At 26.5% G+C, this 16,422-nt stretch overlaps 2 protein-coding genes across 3 annotated transcripts; one reads left to right on the top strand and one right to left on the bottom strand.

Moving 5' to 3' along the window:
- Positions 1–10,172: 10,172 nt before the first annotated feature.
- On the top strand, positions 10,173–12,246 carry LOC112789502 (uncharacterized). Of its 2 annotated transcripts, none has more exons than XM_025831430.2 (2): positions 10,173–11,301; positions 11,662–12,246. In XM_025831430.2, exons 1-2 carry the CDS (start codon positions 10,237–10,239, stop codon positions 12,001–12,003), a joined length of 1,407 nt encoding a protein of 468 aa, XP_025687215.2. In that variant the 5' UTR covers positions 10,173–10,236; the 3' UTR covers positions 12,004–12,246. The 2 variants fall into 2 exon arrangements, with proteins under 2 accessions (XP_025687215.2, XP_025687217.2); XM_025831432.3 differs by having other exon boundaries at positions 10,208–11,199.
- A 99-nt stretch (positions 12,247–12,345) lies between these two features.
- Positions 12,346–15,540, bottom strand: LOC112789503 (transcription factor bHLH80). Its single transcript, XM_025831433.3, has 5 exons — positions 14,563–15,540; positions 14,349–14,462; positions 14,160–14,225; positions 12,791–12,859; positions 12,346–12,701 (listed from the first exon to the last, which is right to left on the bottom strand). Exons 1-5 carry the CDS (start codon positions 14,905–14,907, stop codon positions 12,642–12,644), a joined length of 654 nt encoding a protein of 217 aa, XP_025687218.1. The 5' UTR covers positions 14,908–15,540; the 3' UTR covers positions 12,346–12,641.
- Between the last annotated feature and the right edge of the window lie 882 nt (positions 15,541–16,422).

Raw genomic sequence — 16,422 nt, 5'->3', positions numbered from 1 at the left:
AATATATAATAATCTGTATTATTATATGATGTAACAAACCAAGTCTAAAAAAATAGATAGATCTCTCATATAAATAATTTTTACAGTAATATATATTTGTAATTCTAGAGAAATAGATGGATTTGGATGATTTTACCTATTTTTTGATTATCATCCGATAAAATTACGATTATAAATATAAATTTAATTTTTTATAATAAATATAAATCAAGTTCGATGATATAAATATATCATTATTCTACATTTTTATATGTACCTTTATTATTAAATTTTGTATCTATATATAATTTTTAAAATACTAATGAGATTGAGTAATACATTTAATCATAAAACTTTTATTTTTTTAAATTTATTAGTAATTTAAAAGAAGTAGTTTAATGTGTTTGAATTAAAAGTTTATAAATGAAAATTTATATAAAATGAATTTTACAATTTTTTTTATTAAAAACAAATTGGTGTTGGAGGAATTTATGTTTGACAATTTTTATATTAAAATAGATTATAATAAATTAAAGGTTGTTTAAATATATTATTCAAAATTAATTTTAGATAAAAAATTCTTAAAAAATATAAATTTAAATAATTATTTTATTTTAAATATTTAAATAAATTTTAATATTTTTTTATAGTACTCTTAGTATTTTTTTAGTACTTTTTTAATTATAATTTTTATTATTTATAATTTTAATATTATTATGTTAATTTTATTTAATTCATTCTCTTTAGTAGGATTAATAAAATTATAATACAGAATACAAAATAAAATAAAATATAATAAAATAAAATTTTATAAAAAAATAAAAAAAGAGCATTTATATAAATAAAATATTAAAAAATACTCCATTAATCGAATAAAAAATAAAAATAGAGTATTTTTTGGTGTTCTAAATATTAAATCAGATGCACACTTAAAAGCATGAAAATAAAATCAGGTTATGAGATAGTAATTAAGTCTATCTATGTATGATATATGTATCAAACTTTAGATTTAACCAATATAAGTGGGTGACCATTTTGATGAGAGATTCCAAAATTAGAGTGTCATTGAATGTTGTTATACCTATTTTTATGTTCACTTTATCTGCTTTCCCTTGTGTCTGTGTTTTTTTTCTTTAAATTCATTATGATTTTGCAAGGTATCTTGCAACTCTACTAAATTAAATCTAAACTCTCCCATTTATAGATAGAGAAGGAATAAAGACATAATCTCTCCATAAAGAATATCTTGTTAATAAAGAAGTAAAATAATCAGCTTATTAAATAGTCGATGAGTCAGCCTATGTAATATGTAGGATAAATGCCAAATTTAGAATTTGACCAATATAATACAAGCGGTGGGAGACTATCCCAGTGAGAAGTTCGGTGACGGTCTAACTCACGTTTTCGTTGTTATACGCATATGTTTATCTATGCCATTTATGTGCTTTCTTTCGTTATTTTTTTATTATGATTTTAAATGGCATTTTGCAACGTTAAAAGAAAAGATAACGATGTAGTTCACACTGTAAATAAATAATAACTTTATTCAGTAGATACTGATAATTCAATATAACTATATGATTGTAGCACACAAAAATAGGATCTTTTATGAATAAATAAATTTAGTTATTAATTTATATAATTTAGATGGTATTTACATTTTTAAATTGTATTATATATTTGATCTTTGATCAGTTTTAATGCTAATTTGGATTGTTTTTTCAATAAAAAAATATTTTAAAAAAATATGTTTATTTAATTTAAAATTTATTTAAATATGTCTTTAAAAAAGTACTTTTTTTTTAAATTTTACTTTTAAAAAAATATAAATAAAAAATATTTTTAATACTTCAATTTTTTTAAAACATCTATATAAACAAAAATAATTTTTTTATTAAACATTTTTTTATAAAATAAAAAAATAAGCACTTCTTCGAAAATTAATACAAACTAACCTTTAATGTATTGATTTTTTTTAGGAGTGCTACACATACAAGTCTTTTTGACTTATAAGTCTTACAAGTTACTAGGCCTTTTAATGCGTTATTCAACGTTTCCTGTTTCCAAAGCGCTACACTCAAAACGGTTCTTCTTTTTCTTCCTCTTCCTCTTCCTCTTCCTCTTCCTCTTCGTTTTTTTTCGATTTTCATGGTTTCTGAAATCAAGTTTTGAAATCGTTTTGAAGAAGAAGAAGCAGCAGAAGATGAGGAGAAAGAGAAAGAGTTCTAAATTATGCAACGAATTTTGGGTGTATTTCTTAAATATTTTGGGTGTATTTTTCGTAATCCTTTGGGTGTATTTCTGTAATCCTCTTGAAGATAATGGAACTTCATAAATACACCCAAACAATTACAGAAGTACACCCAAAATGATTACAGAAATACACCCAAAGGATTACAGAAATACACCCAAATGGTTACAGGAATTCACCCAAACGATTATAGAAAATACACCCAAAGGATTACAGAAAATACACCCAAAGGATTTAAAGAAATACACCCAAAATTCGTTAAAATACATCTTATGCATAATTCAGAACTCTTTCTCTTTCTCCTCCTCATCTTCTACTGCTTCTTCTTCTTCAAAAATGATTTCACCATGAAAAATCGAAAAAAAAAAGATAAAACAGAGAGAAAAGAACGTAAATGAAGAAGAAGAGGAAGACGATGAAGAAGAACGTGCAGAAACGAAAGAAAAGGAGAAGAAAAAGAGTAAGAGGAAGAAGAACGTGCGGCAAGAAGAAGAAGAAAAAGAAGGAGAAAGAGAAGGCAAGAAACGAAAGAAAAGAAGAAGGAGAAGACGAAGAGGAAGAAGAATGGTTGGAAGCGTGTTTTGAGCGTTAGTTTTAATTGAACTTGTAAGCCTTACAAGTCTTAATCGCTTGTATGTGAAGAATTACTCTTTTTTTTTACCATTAATTTTTTAGTTTTCTAACCGTGTCAACTCTTTCATTTTTTAAACATTGTTGTCAAATCTTTTATTTCCTAACTAACTTGTATAGACATTTTGAAAACATGAAAATAAAATTTTTAATATAGTCTATTTTTTGTAAGAATAAAATTTTATTAATTAATTTTAATAAAAAATAATTTCATGATATGGGTAAAAAAATAAGAAGATTATGTCTTTCAAATTCAGTTAAAGAAGTCAAGTATAATAAATAGTATTAAGAGTAGGTCAATTTAATTCTAAAAATTCAAGATTGGACAATTATATTTATTTAATACTTAATATGTATTTACTGAATTAAAGGCGTTAGTGAATAATAAATTAATTATTCAATTTTTTAATATTATCTCTTAGTGATAAATCAATATAACTATAATTAATTATTTTAAAATAATAATTTATTTTATATTTAATACTATATAAAAATTATTAATTTAATAAAAAATTAAAAAACTAAAATTATATATTTAATAGAAATATAATTTTATATTTTAAAATATTAAAAATATATTTTAAAAAATTAATTAAATATATTTTTATTATTTATAATTTTAATATTATTATGTTAATTTTATTTAATTCATTCTCTTTAGTAGGATTAATAAAATTATAATACAGAATACAAAATAAAATAAAATAAAAAAAATAAAATTTTATAAAAAAATAAAAAAGAGCATTTATATAAATAAAATATTAAAAAATAATCGGTTAATCGAATAAAAAATAAAAACGGAGTATTTTTTGGTGTTCAAATATTAAATCAGATGCACACTTAGAAGCATGAAAATAAAATCAGGTTATGAGATAGTAATTAAGTCTATCTATGTATGATATATCTATCAAACTTTAGATTTAACCAATATAAGTGGGTGACCATTTTGATGAGAGGCTCCAAAATTAGGATGTCATTGAATGTTGTTATACCTATTTTTATGTTCACTTTATCTGCTTTCCCTTGTGTCTGTGTTTTTTTTTTTTTTTAATTCATTATGATTTTGCAAGGTATCTTGCAACTCTACTAAATTAAATCTAAACTATCCCATTTATAGATAGAGAAGGAATAAAGACATAATCTCTCCATAAAGAATATCTTGTTAATAAAGAAGTAAAATAATCAGCTTATTAAATAGTCGATGAGTCAGCCTATGTAATATGTAGGATAAATGCCAAATTTAGAATTTGATCAATATAATACAAGCGGTGGGAGACTATCCCAGTGAGAAGTTCGGTGACGGTCTAACTCACGTTTTCGTTGTTATACGCATATGTTTATCTATGCCATTTATGTGCTTTCTTTCGTTGTTTTTTTATTATGATTTCAAATGGCATTTTGCAACGTTAAAAGAAAAGATAACGATGTAGTTCACACCGTAAATGAATAATAACTTTATTCAGTAGATACTGATAATTCAATATAACTATATGATTGTAGCACACAAAAATAGGATCTTTTATGAATAAATAAATTTAGTTATTAGTTTATATAATTTAGATGGTATTTATATTAATCTCTCCATAAAGAATATCTTGTTAATAAAGAAGTAAAATAATCAGCTTATTAAATAGTCGATGAGTCAGCCTATGTAATATGTAGGATAAATGCCAAATTTAGAATTTGATCAATATAATACAAGCGGTGGGAGACTATCCCAGTGAGAAGTTCGGTGACGGTCTAACTCACGTTTTCGTTGTTATACGCATATGTTTATCTATGCCATTTATGTGCTTTCTTTCGTTGTTTTTTTATTATGATTTCAAATGGCATTTTGCAACGTTAAAAGAAAAGATAACGATGTAGTTCACACCGTAAATAAATAATAACTTTATTCAGTAGATACTGATAATTCAATATAACTATATGATTGTAGCACACAAAAATAGGATCTTTTATGAATAAATAAATTTAGTTATTAGTTTATATAATTTAGATGGTATTTATATTTTTAAATTGTATTATATATTTGATCTTTGATCAGTTTTAATGCTAATTTGGATTGTTTTTTCAATAAAAAAATATTTTAAAAAAATATGTTTATTTAATTTAAAATTTATTTAAATATTTCTTTAAAATAGTACTTTTTTTTAAATTTTACTTTTTCTAAAAATTAACAATATTTTACTTTTAAAAAATATAAATAAAAAATATCTTTAATACTTAAATTTTTTTAAAACATCTATCTAAACAAAAATAATTTTTTTATTAAACATTTTTTTATAAAATAAAAAAATAAGCATTTCTTCGAAAATTAATACAAACTAACCTTTAATGTATTGATTTTTTTTTTACCATTAATTTTTTAGTTTTCTAACCGTGTCAACTCCTTCATTTTTTAAACATTGTTGTCAAATCTTTTATTTTCTAACTAACTTGTATAGACATTTTGAAAACATGAAAATAAAATTTTTAATATAGTCTATTTTTTGTAAGAATAAAATTTTATTAATTAATTTTAATAAAAAAAATAATTTCATGATATGGGTAAAAAAATAAGAAGATTATGTCTTTCAAATTCAGTTAAAGAAGTCAAGTATAATAAATAGTATTAAGAGTAGGTCAATTTAATTCTAAAAATTCAAGATTGGACAATTATATTTATTTAATACTTAATATGTATTTACTGAATTAAAGGCGTTAGTGAATAATAAATTAATTATTCAATTTTTTTAATATTATCTCTTAGTGATAAATCAATATAACTATAATTAATTATTTTAAAATAATAATTTATTTTATATTTAATACTATATAAAAATTATTAATTTAATAAAAAATTAAATAACTAAAATTATATATTTAATAGAAATATAATTTTATATTTTAAAATATTAAAAATATATTTTAAAAAATTAATTAAATATATTTTTATTATTTATAATTTTAATATTATTATGTTAATTTTATTTAATTCATTCTCTTTAGTAGGATTAATAAAATTATAATACAGAATACAAAATAAAATAAAATATAATAAAATAAAATTTTATAAAAAAATAAAAAAGAGCATTTATATAAATAAAATATTAAAAAATAATCGGTTAATCGAATAAAAAATAAAAACGGAGTATTTTTTGGTGTTCTAAATATTAAATCAGATGCACACTTAGAAGCATGAAAATAAAATCAGGTTATGAGATAGTAATTAAGTCTATCTATGTATGATATATCTATCAAACTTTAGATTTAACCAATATAAGTGGGTGACCATTTTGATGAGAGGCTCCAAAATTAGAGTGTCATTGAATGTTGTTATACCTATTTTTATGTTCACTTTATCTGCTTTCCCTTGTGTCTGTGTTTTTTTTTAATTCATTATGATTTTGCAAGGTATCTTGCAACTCTACTAAATTAAATCTAAACTATCCCATTTATAGATAGAGAAGGGATAAAGTCATAATCTCTCCATAAAGAATATCTTGTTAATAAAGAAGTAAAATAATCAGCTTATTAAATAGTCGATGAGTCGGCCTATGTAATATGTAGGATAAATGCCAAATTTAGAATTTGATCAATATAATACAAGCGGTGGGAGACTATCCCAGTGAGAAGTTCGGTGACGGTCTAACTCACGTTTTCGTTGTTATACGCATATGTTTATCTATGCCATTTATGTGCTTTCTTTCGTTGTTTTTTTATTATGATTTCAAATGGCATTTTGCAACGTTAAAAGAAAAGATAACGATGTAGTTCACACCGTAAATAAATAAGAGTAAAGCTAGGGAACCAAAAGCATATTAGCCAAAATTCAGCCAAATACCTTTGGATGAATTCAAAATTTTTACGAGTTAATATATATAGATGTTTCTTCTACTAAGTATTAGAATGTTTTTTTTTCATATTAAATGGATGTTCTTTTATATATTTTTCGAATTTGTGATTGTTAAAAGTGGATAGATTAATGTGAGAAAAAAGAAAAAGGTTTTTATAGGTTTTAATTAGGTTTACTTAATCAATTTAAAATTTTTTAAATTTTGAATTTAAAAAATTTAAAATTAATTAATTATTGATATAAATTAATATAGTTTTGTTTAGTTTTTGGCTGATAAACTTTTGGTTCCTTATACTTTTCCATAAATAATAACTTTATTCAGTAGATACTGATAATTCAATATAACTATATGATTGTAGCACACAAAAATAGGATCTTTTATGAATAAATAAATTTAGTTATTAGTTTATATAATTTAGATGGTATTTATATTTTTAAATTGTATTATATATTTGATCTTTGATAAGTTTTAATGCTAATTTGGATTGTTTTTTCAATAAAAAAATATTTTAAAAAAATATGTTTATTTAATTTAAAATTTATTTAAATATTTCTTTAAAAAAGTACTTTTTTTTAAATTTTACTTTTTCTAAAAATTAACAATATTTTACTTTTAAAAAATATAAATAAAAAATATCTTTAATACTTAAATTTTTTTAAAACATCTATCTAAACAAAAATAATTTTTTTATTAAACATTTTTTTATAAAATAAAAAAATAAGCATTTCTTCGAAAATTAATACAAACTAACCTTTAATGTATTGATTTTTTTTTTACCATTAATTTTTTAGTTTTCTAACCGTGTCAACTCCTTCATTTTTTAAACATTGTTGTCAAATCTTTTATTTTCTAACTAACTTGTATAGACATTTTGAAAACATGAAAATAAAATTTTTAATATAGTCTATTTTTTGTAAGAATAAAATTTTATTAATTAATTTTAATAAAAAAATAATTTCATGATATGGGTAAAAAAATAAGAAGATTATGTCTTTCAAATTCAGTTAAAGAAGTCAAGTATAATAAATAGTATTAAGAGTAGGTCAATTTAATTCTAAAAATTCAAGATTGGACAATTATATTTATTTAATACTTAATATGTATTTACTGAATTAAAGGCGTTAGTGAATAATAAATTAATTATTCAATTTTTTTAATATTATCTCTTAGTAATAAATCAATATAACTATAATTAATTATTTTAAAATAATAATTTATTTTATATTTAATACTATATAAAAATTATTAATTTAATAAAAAATTAAATAACTAAAATTATATATTTAATAGAAATATAATTTTATATTTTAAAATATTAAAAATATATTTTAAAAAATTAATTAAATATATTTTTATTATTTATAATTTTAATATTATTATGTTAATTTTATTTAATTCATTCTCTTTAGTAGGATTAATAAAATTATAATACAGAATACAAAATAAAATAAAATATAATAAAATAAAATTTTATAAAAAAATTAAAAAAGAGCATTTATATAAATAAAATATTAAAAAATAATCGATTAATCGAATAAAAAATAAAAACGGAGTATTTTTTGGTGTTCTAAATATTAAATCAGATGCACACTTAGAAGCATGAAAATAAAATCAGGTCATGAGATAGTAACTAAGTCTATCTATGTATGATATATCTATCAAACTTTAGATTTAACCAATACAAGTGGGTGACCATTTTGATGAGAGGCTCCAAAATTAGAGTGTCATTGAATGTTATTATTCCTATTTTTATGTTCACTTTATCTGTTTTCCCTTGTGTCTGTGTTTTTTTTTTTTAATTCATTATGATTTTGCAAGTGTATCTTGCAACTCTACTAAATTAAATCTAAACTCTCCCATTTATAGATAGAGAAAGGATAAAGACATAATCTCTCCATAAAGAATATCTTATTAATAAAAAAGTAAAATAATCAGCTTATTAAATAGTCGATGAGTCAGCCTATGTAATATGTAGGATAAATGCCAAATTTAGAATTTGACCAATATAATACAAGCGGTGGGAGACTATCCCAGTGAGAAATTCGGTGACGGTCTAACTCACGTTTTTGTTGTTATACGCATATGTTTATCTATGTCATTTATGTGCTTTCTTTCGTTGTTTTTTTATTATGATTTCAAATGGCATTTTACAACATTAAAAGAAAAGATAACGATGTAGTTCACACCGTAAATAAGTAATAACTTTATTCAGTAGATACTGATAATTCAATATAACTAATGATTGTAGCACACAAAAATAGGATCTTTTATGAATAAATAAATTTAGTTATTAATTTATATAATTTAGATGGTATTTACATTTTTAAATTGTATTATATATTTGATCTTTGATCAGTTTTAATGCTAATTTGGATTGTTTTTTCAATAAAAAAATATTTTAAAAAATATGTTTATTTAATTTAAAATTTGTTTAAATATGTCTTTAAAAAAGTACTTTTTTTTAATTTTACTTTTTCTAAAAATTAACAATATTTTATTTTTAAAAAAATATAAATAAAAATTTTTTTAATACTTAAATTTTTTTAAAACATCTATCTAAACAAAAATAATTTTTTTATTAAACATTTTTTTATAAAATAAAAAAATAAGCACTTCTTCGAAAATTAATACAAGCTAACCTTTAATGTATTGATTTTTTTTTTTACCATTAATTTTTTAATTTTCTAACCGTGTCAACTCCTTCATTTTTTAAACATTGTTGTCAAATCTTTTATTTCCTAACTAACTTGTATAGACATTTTGAAAACATGAAAATAAAATTTTTAATATAGTCTATTTTTTGTAAGAATAAAATTTTATTAATTAATTTTAATAAAAAAAATAATTTCATGATATGGGTAAAAAAATAAGAAGATTATGTCTTTCAAATTCAGTTAAAGAAATCAAGTATAATAAACAGTATTAAGAGTAGGTCAATTTAATTCTAAAAATTCAAGATTGGACAATTATATTTATTTAATACTTAATATGTATTTACTGAATTAAAGGCGTTAGTGAATAATAAATTAATTATTCAATTTTTTTAATATTATCTCTTAGTGATAAATCAATATAACTATAATTAATTATTTTAAAATAATAATTTATTTTATATTTAATACTATATAAAAATTATTAATTTAATAAAAAATTAAATAACTAAAATTATATATTTAATAGAAATATAATTTTATATTTTAAAATATTAAAAATATATTTTAAAAAATTAATTAAATATATTTTTATTATTTTTAACGTTTAAAAATGGATTATTCAACTCTCTAGTAAAAATATAAGATAAGAGTTAAGAGATTGATTCATCTAAGAAAACAGTAGAATGTTGTCATAGTGCACTCACACTCGTCCAGCAAACAGACTCCTTTGATCTCGACACGCTAAGGGTTACGTGGCCACTTCAGGTAGAGCTATGACACGTGTTTCCACCTGATTCCATTCCTGCATACAACGTGTCAGTTACATTGCAGTGTTGCAAACCACCGACTTCTGCATATTCCAAAAACCGAAACAAATCTCCAATCTATGCCATCGTATATACAACAATACTATCACATCGTTCAACCTTCAAACTCCATTTTTTTATTTCCAATAGTAACAATGATGAACGTATTAGCTTTGAGTCTGTTTCTAACTTCTCTTGCAGGAGCAGGCCTGTTCTCTCCCACTCCGTCCGCAGATCAAAAGCAAGCAGAAAGCACCATTGTCAAAGAAGGCCATCGGGTTGTCGTCATTGAATTCGATGGAGATGGTCATCAGAACACCAAAATCTCCATCTCACCGGAGCAGCACGCAGATTCCGACCCCAGTGGTGTTCTTCTCAACACCGCCAAGGAGAAGATGAAGGAGGCGGCATCCATTCTCCCTAACGTCGGACAAGGATTATCCTCCCAAGCACATGATGCCGCTTTCGTCCACGCTTCCAAGGACCTCATTTGTGATGCCTACGGAAAGTGCAAGCATAAGATAGCCAGTGCCGTGGAGAAAGCCAAGGACAAAGCCCATGACGTTATCGACCTAGAGAGAGAGTCGTTGGCGAGGAAGAAAGAGGCGGCGCGTGGTGCAGTTGAGAAGGCCAAAGAAACCATTTACGATAAAGCTCATGATGCGAAGGAGTATACAAAAGAAGCTGTGGAAAAGGTAAAGGAACACGGGCAAACCGCCACGGATCATGTGGTTATGAACATCACGGAAGGAAATGATATGCTTTTGGGGGTTCGGGTAGCCATGAGGCGAGTTGCTGCTGAATATTTAGGATCCATGGACTATTTGGATTCATTGATGGGTGTGGCAGATTTGATGGGGTTTGCAACTGCTTATGGACTGTGTATTTGGGTTACTTTCTTCTCAAGCTACGTGCTGTCGAGGGTTATGCCGAGACAACAATTTGCGGTGGTACAAAGTAAGATATACCCTGTATATTTTAAAGCTATGGCTTATAGTATTGGGATGGCTTTGGTGGGCCATGTCTTTGGCCATAGGACCAAGGTACTCTCTCGTAAAGCTGAGATATTTCAAGCTTATAACCTTCTTGCTGCGGTTTTCACTGTTTTTGCCAATTCTGTTTACTTGGAACCTCGCGCTACTAAGGTATATAACCGTACTTCCTTCCTTCATTCATTTAGATTACAGACTAGTTCTCTGCTGACACTTAAAACCAACTCTCTTTCTTGGAAATATCAATGACAATTAATGATTTCATATGAGAACTTCAGGATTGATGTTTTCCACCTTCGTCTTTTGGTATTGAAAGCCATTAAAAACATTTTAAATACACAAACAATTTAAGGTTTATATGGTGTTGAAGTAAATCATAAAAGAGAATGTGGAATCATGTCTCTGCTTATTTTTCATATACATATCAAGATTTACCTCGTTGAGATTATAATGGTATATCAGGGAAGCTTTTTAAGATATGATATTAATTCAATTTTTCTTTTTAATGATTAGCTGATGTTCGAAAGGATGAAACTGGAGAAAGAAGAAGGAAGGGGAAGAGAGGATATGACTGGTGAACATAGCAGAACAGAAGAGCATCAACATCAGCACAGTACTGCTGATCCTAATGAAACCGGCACCCCAGCCTCGGCCTCAGGAGCAGCAACGGCCTCAGGAGCAGCAACACCCACACGAGGTGCAGAGCAAGATGCATTCAGATCGAAAATTCTCAAGCTTAACGAGAAGCTGAAGAAGTTGAATTCATACTCCTCCATCTTAAACATCCTCACTCTCATTTTTCTTACCTGGCATCTCATCTATTTGGCTCAGCGTGTTCATCACGGCCCATGTTGAGCTAAAAAATATTAGCAGTAATGTTCCTGCGAAGATACATGTTTGTAAATGTGTGCTTTATGTTTGTGATGACTAGTGTAGTAAATCCGTAGATTTATATCTTTCATAGTTCATAGTTTATAGTATGTTTATGTTTACAAAGTACGTTGTAATGTTTTTTTTCCTCATGATTAATGTGTTATATCAATGAGTTTCATAGTATGGATCATGCTTTGAATAAAGTGACGGTTACATTACCTTCAATCTTTGGTCGGAACTTGGAAGTGACCCATTTGGTTTGCATTTTCTTCACTGTTCCTACATCTATTTGTTTGAAATTAATTAAATGATAAACAGAGCTGCTTTCAGAATTAATTCGCCTTTGATGGCTAAGTAAGTGTCACAAATTTGGTCGGATGAAAATATGCAAATGACGCAAAACTACACTGAGCAACGAAAGGGACTTCTCTACTGAAGTTAATTCATCAAGGAACTCGTTGGGGCAGTCAAATGTAAAAAACTTGCAAGGTATTTTCAGGTCTTAAAAGAATTAAGAACCACTCAACATGATCTTATGTCTAATCTGTTGATTCTCATTGTATGCGAATGCAAACACAAAGCAATCTACTTATATCTATCTACTCCTTTGAACCACACAATTACATCTCCCTACTCCTTTGAACCACACAATTACATCTCCGTTGCTGCTCTGATAGTTCCTGCAATATATATTACAAGTTCATCAATGTAAAATCACTACTCTACTCACAAGGATAAAAGATTTAATAAAAAATAAAATAAGATGTACCTCAATTTGCTTTTGGAGAGACTTGACATAAGCTACTGCCTCATCTAACATGTCTGCAGTGTTAGTTTGCTACAAGAACCAAGCCATCATCAAATCAATATAACCAAAGATTATCACATATCATCTACAAGTAAACCCAAAAGTCCAAGATTTATATTATATAACTTATCTTTAATGTTATTTAGATTTTTTTCATTAGTAATAATGTAGACTCAATTACAATTAATCTTGTAGTATGAGTACATAAAGAGTACATAAAATGTAATCATCTTCAAAAAATAATTTGTTGAGGTGGTTACACCTTATATACTACTTATGTAGTCCTAATATAAAATTAATTCAATTGAGTCAAAGATTGTTGCTAATAAAAAATAATCTAAATAATATTTTACAACATAAATTAATACATATATACCTGTGAACTCTTGTTTATATTTGAATAAAGGAAAATTAACTAAACGGCAGGATCGAGATGAGAGTTAAAAGACAATAATAGATAGAAACTCCAAAGAAAAACAGAGCAGAGAAAAACAAATACAAAACAACAATGAGACCTATAACAGGAATGTATATTTGTTGGAGCTGATGTTTCAAGAATTTAGTAGCATAGTACTCTAACAAAATTTCTAGTCTTTACAGAACAAGTTTATTTGTTCCAGAATTCGCAAGCCATTTCACAGTGTAAAAAGGTAAGTGGCTGACACACAAATATAGAGCCATTTGTATCCATAAAAAATCCTTTGTACCCCATTCCATACATTATCCTTATCTTTTTTTTACACCAAAAGCACAATTTTGCTTGGAATTTTTCTTAATTACCAGATTGAATCGAATCAGTAAATGAGTAAGAGTTAAATATTTTATTTATATTGTATGTACCGAAAAATATTAACAGATTGTTTGTTGTAAAAAGTTGGTTCACATGCAATTTTTTTTTTCAAATCCTAACTTGTCATTCTATTTTATACATTTATTTGACTGAAATCTTCTCTGCATTTCATTATTTCATGTACAAACAATAATATTTACTAAATTCTATTCGGACATACTCTGCAACATTATTAATCACATATGGTAATGTAATAAATGCCACTAGAAAAAATCTTCCCTTCAAATTATATAATTGAAATGAAATGATTACAAATCCATAAAGTAATATTATTCCAAATAAACTGCACACGAGAATTCACTTGAAAATGAAGTGAAGTCATGCATTTTATTTGACATTCCAAAAGAATAGTTTTAGTCTCCACCTATGACTAATCTCAATATAATCATGGCAGTCGCAAAAGCATAAAATCTGAAGTTAACAGCTGTGGAAGTAAATTACTAAGCAAGAAGAGTAGTTTAAGATGAAAAGTACACTAACCTTATCCATGTTTGGCACAAGTTCCTGCAGCTTCCTGATACGATCACTGATACGAGTCCTCCTAACCTGCACCATGAGAGTCCGAAAAAGAAGCAACAAGAACGTGAATTCTAAGTAAAGGCCTCTTTAGAAAGAGAATTTGATAAATGTGATGCTGCAACTGCACATGTATGGCAAGATTGGACTTACCCTTTCAGCAATACTCCTAGGATGAGTAGCACAGCCACGCTTTGCTCGAACTTTCCAAGGCACAGAATCCTTCATAATCTTATTCTCCACTTTCACCCCTCTCTGCTTAATTTCCTAATACATCACCAAAATATTTGAGATAAGTTAAAAGACATCAAGTTAATAGCATGAAATAAGTAAGTAATAAAAAGAAAGAGTAATAACTGATTTGAACCTGCGGGATTGGATTATTCGCGCTGCTGTTATCCGGAGAAGCATAGGCGTAGTCGTAGTCGTAGTTGGAGGATACGTATTGTTGAGAGTAGTCGAATACAAAATCGGCGGGAGAACTATTGTGGCGGAAAACCCCGCTTGTGTCACCGGAAAGAAGCTGAGTGAATCCCTGGTGGATGCTGCTGCTGCTGCTATTCAACGCCGGAGGATCAGCTTCTTCTTCTCCTTCTCCTTCCACTTCTTCCTTGACAAAAATTGATTCTAACCAGCTCGCTGGAGTTGAACGGAACCTGGCAACACCACCGCTGCTACCACCACCGCCACTGCCACTACTACTGGGCTGCATCGTCAGAGCCTCAATCCTCAACTTTAGCCTCAGGAGTTGCTGTGTTGCTGGTAAGTTAATGAATAAGGAAGGATTCTAGGTTTTAAGTTAATGATGTGTTGTTGTTGGTGGTGTTCCCTGAGGTTGGAGTAACGGAATTGAAATTGAAGAGGGTGGTGGCCTTTTTGTTTTCAACATATATTCTGCACCTACTAATTTTAGCCCTTTTTAACACTAAATCGGTAAATCCACAAGCATTAAGCATGCAACATAAATTTTTATTACAATAAAAATGAGATTAGAATGAATACAAACAGGAACTCTAGGTTTTTGTTTAATCTGTGTTCGAGTGATGTTACGCAAAAGCGGACGCTAGAGTGCTACACTGTTCGCTTTAATCTTGCCTGGTCTCTTCATGTTCTTCATTTCCATTTATGGACCATCTAATGTGTGGCATATTTGCATGATGAACGGTGGTGGATGCAGTATGTAGGGTCCAACAGCCGCAAAGTTATACACTGCAACTTGTGAAGGAAAGGATAGGATGGGGCATTCGCTCTTCTACTCGCTCACTATCTCTCACGCGCCTTCGTTTCACGCTTGTCTCTGCCCGCTTTGGTGCATGTACTGAAAAGAGTTTGCTGCTTATTATGCATCTTTATAAACCTCTATTACCTTAATTTATTAGCCAAATAAACGCTACCTACGAACTAGTTGTATTGTTTTGTTTTCATGTGTTGGAAATATGGCTGCTTGCAAATTGCAATATTGTTGTCATTTTCTGCAATTCCTTCCATGACCAGCTACCCCTTCGTTTTTATTCTTGGGGCAAAACTTCTTTATTAATAGACAAACCTGGATCCGCAAGCCAACAGACATTTGATACTATTTATGATAGAGTGGTTCAAACTTCAAAGATGACTATTTTAATTTGAGAAAGTTTAGGGACAGTAATTTTTGTATTTTGTGGTCAGTATTTAATCATTAAAAAAAAGTGAGTGATCTCTTACTATGGGATATAATCTCACACCATTAAAAATACTATTGATGGTTAATTGATGGTTATAAAACACAAAAATTATTGGTCTTCTAACACTCTTCTTTTAATTTAATTAACAATTTTGTTAGATAACTATCAGTGATCTAGCCAATTTTAAACAACTATAATTAATAATTATTAATTTTATATTTTAAAAAAATAAAATTTAAATAATTATTAATTAATAATAACTAATTAATATAAAATATAATTCAAAAATATTTATTAATTTGTTGTTGGCTAAATCTTTATCAAACAAAATTAAGTATCAAAATATACATGAGTCAAATTATCAAATTGGGCCAAACTTTATATAATATATATAATTATTAGTCTTTAAATTAATAACATCACCTTTGGTTTGGGAGTAAGTTAAGACTTGCGTTTTTCTCCCAGTTTTGAATCTTAAAATTTTGGAATTAATTCCAACATTTTCAGCATTATTGCATCGTGGACTAGAACGCATGATGAACCAATTCGATGATTTGAGACATTTT

The sequence above is a fragment of the Arachis hypogaea genome, chromosome 3 (assembly GCF_003086295.3).
Source record: "Arachis hypogaea cultivar Tifrunner chromosome 3, arahy.Tifrunner.gnm2.J5K5, whole genome shotgun sequence".
NCBI lineage: Eukaryota > Viridiplantae > Streptophyta > Magnoliopsida > Fabales > Fabaceae > Arachis > Arachis hypogaea.
Note: the sequence above shows the minus strand (reverse complement) of the source record. Positions and strands in the feature narration are given on the sequence as shown.

Bases quoted from the DNA above. Each gene is read 5' to 3' on its own strand.
- LOC112789502 (XM_025831430.2), top strand. From the start codon at position 10,237: ATGCCATCGTATATACAACAATACTATCACATCGTTCAACCTTCAAAC. The intron at 11,302-11,661 runs GTATATAACCGT...TTTAATGATTAG, and splicing joins TGGAACCTCGCGCTACTAAG to CTGATGTTCGAAAGGATGAA.
- LOC112789503 (XM_025831433.3), bottom strand. From the start codon at position 14,907: ATGCAGCCCAGTAGTAGTGGCAGTGGCGGTGGTGGTAGCAGCGGTGGT. The intron at 14,226-14,348 runs GTAAGTCCAATC...CTCATGGTGCAG, and splicing joins CTAGGAGTATTGCTGAAAGG to GTTAGGAGGACTCGTATCAG. The intron at 12,860-14,159 runs GTTAGTGTACTT...TGGTTCTTGTAG, and splicing joins TTGTGCCAAACATGGATAAG to CAAACTAACACTGCAGACAT.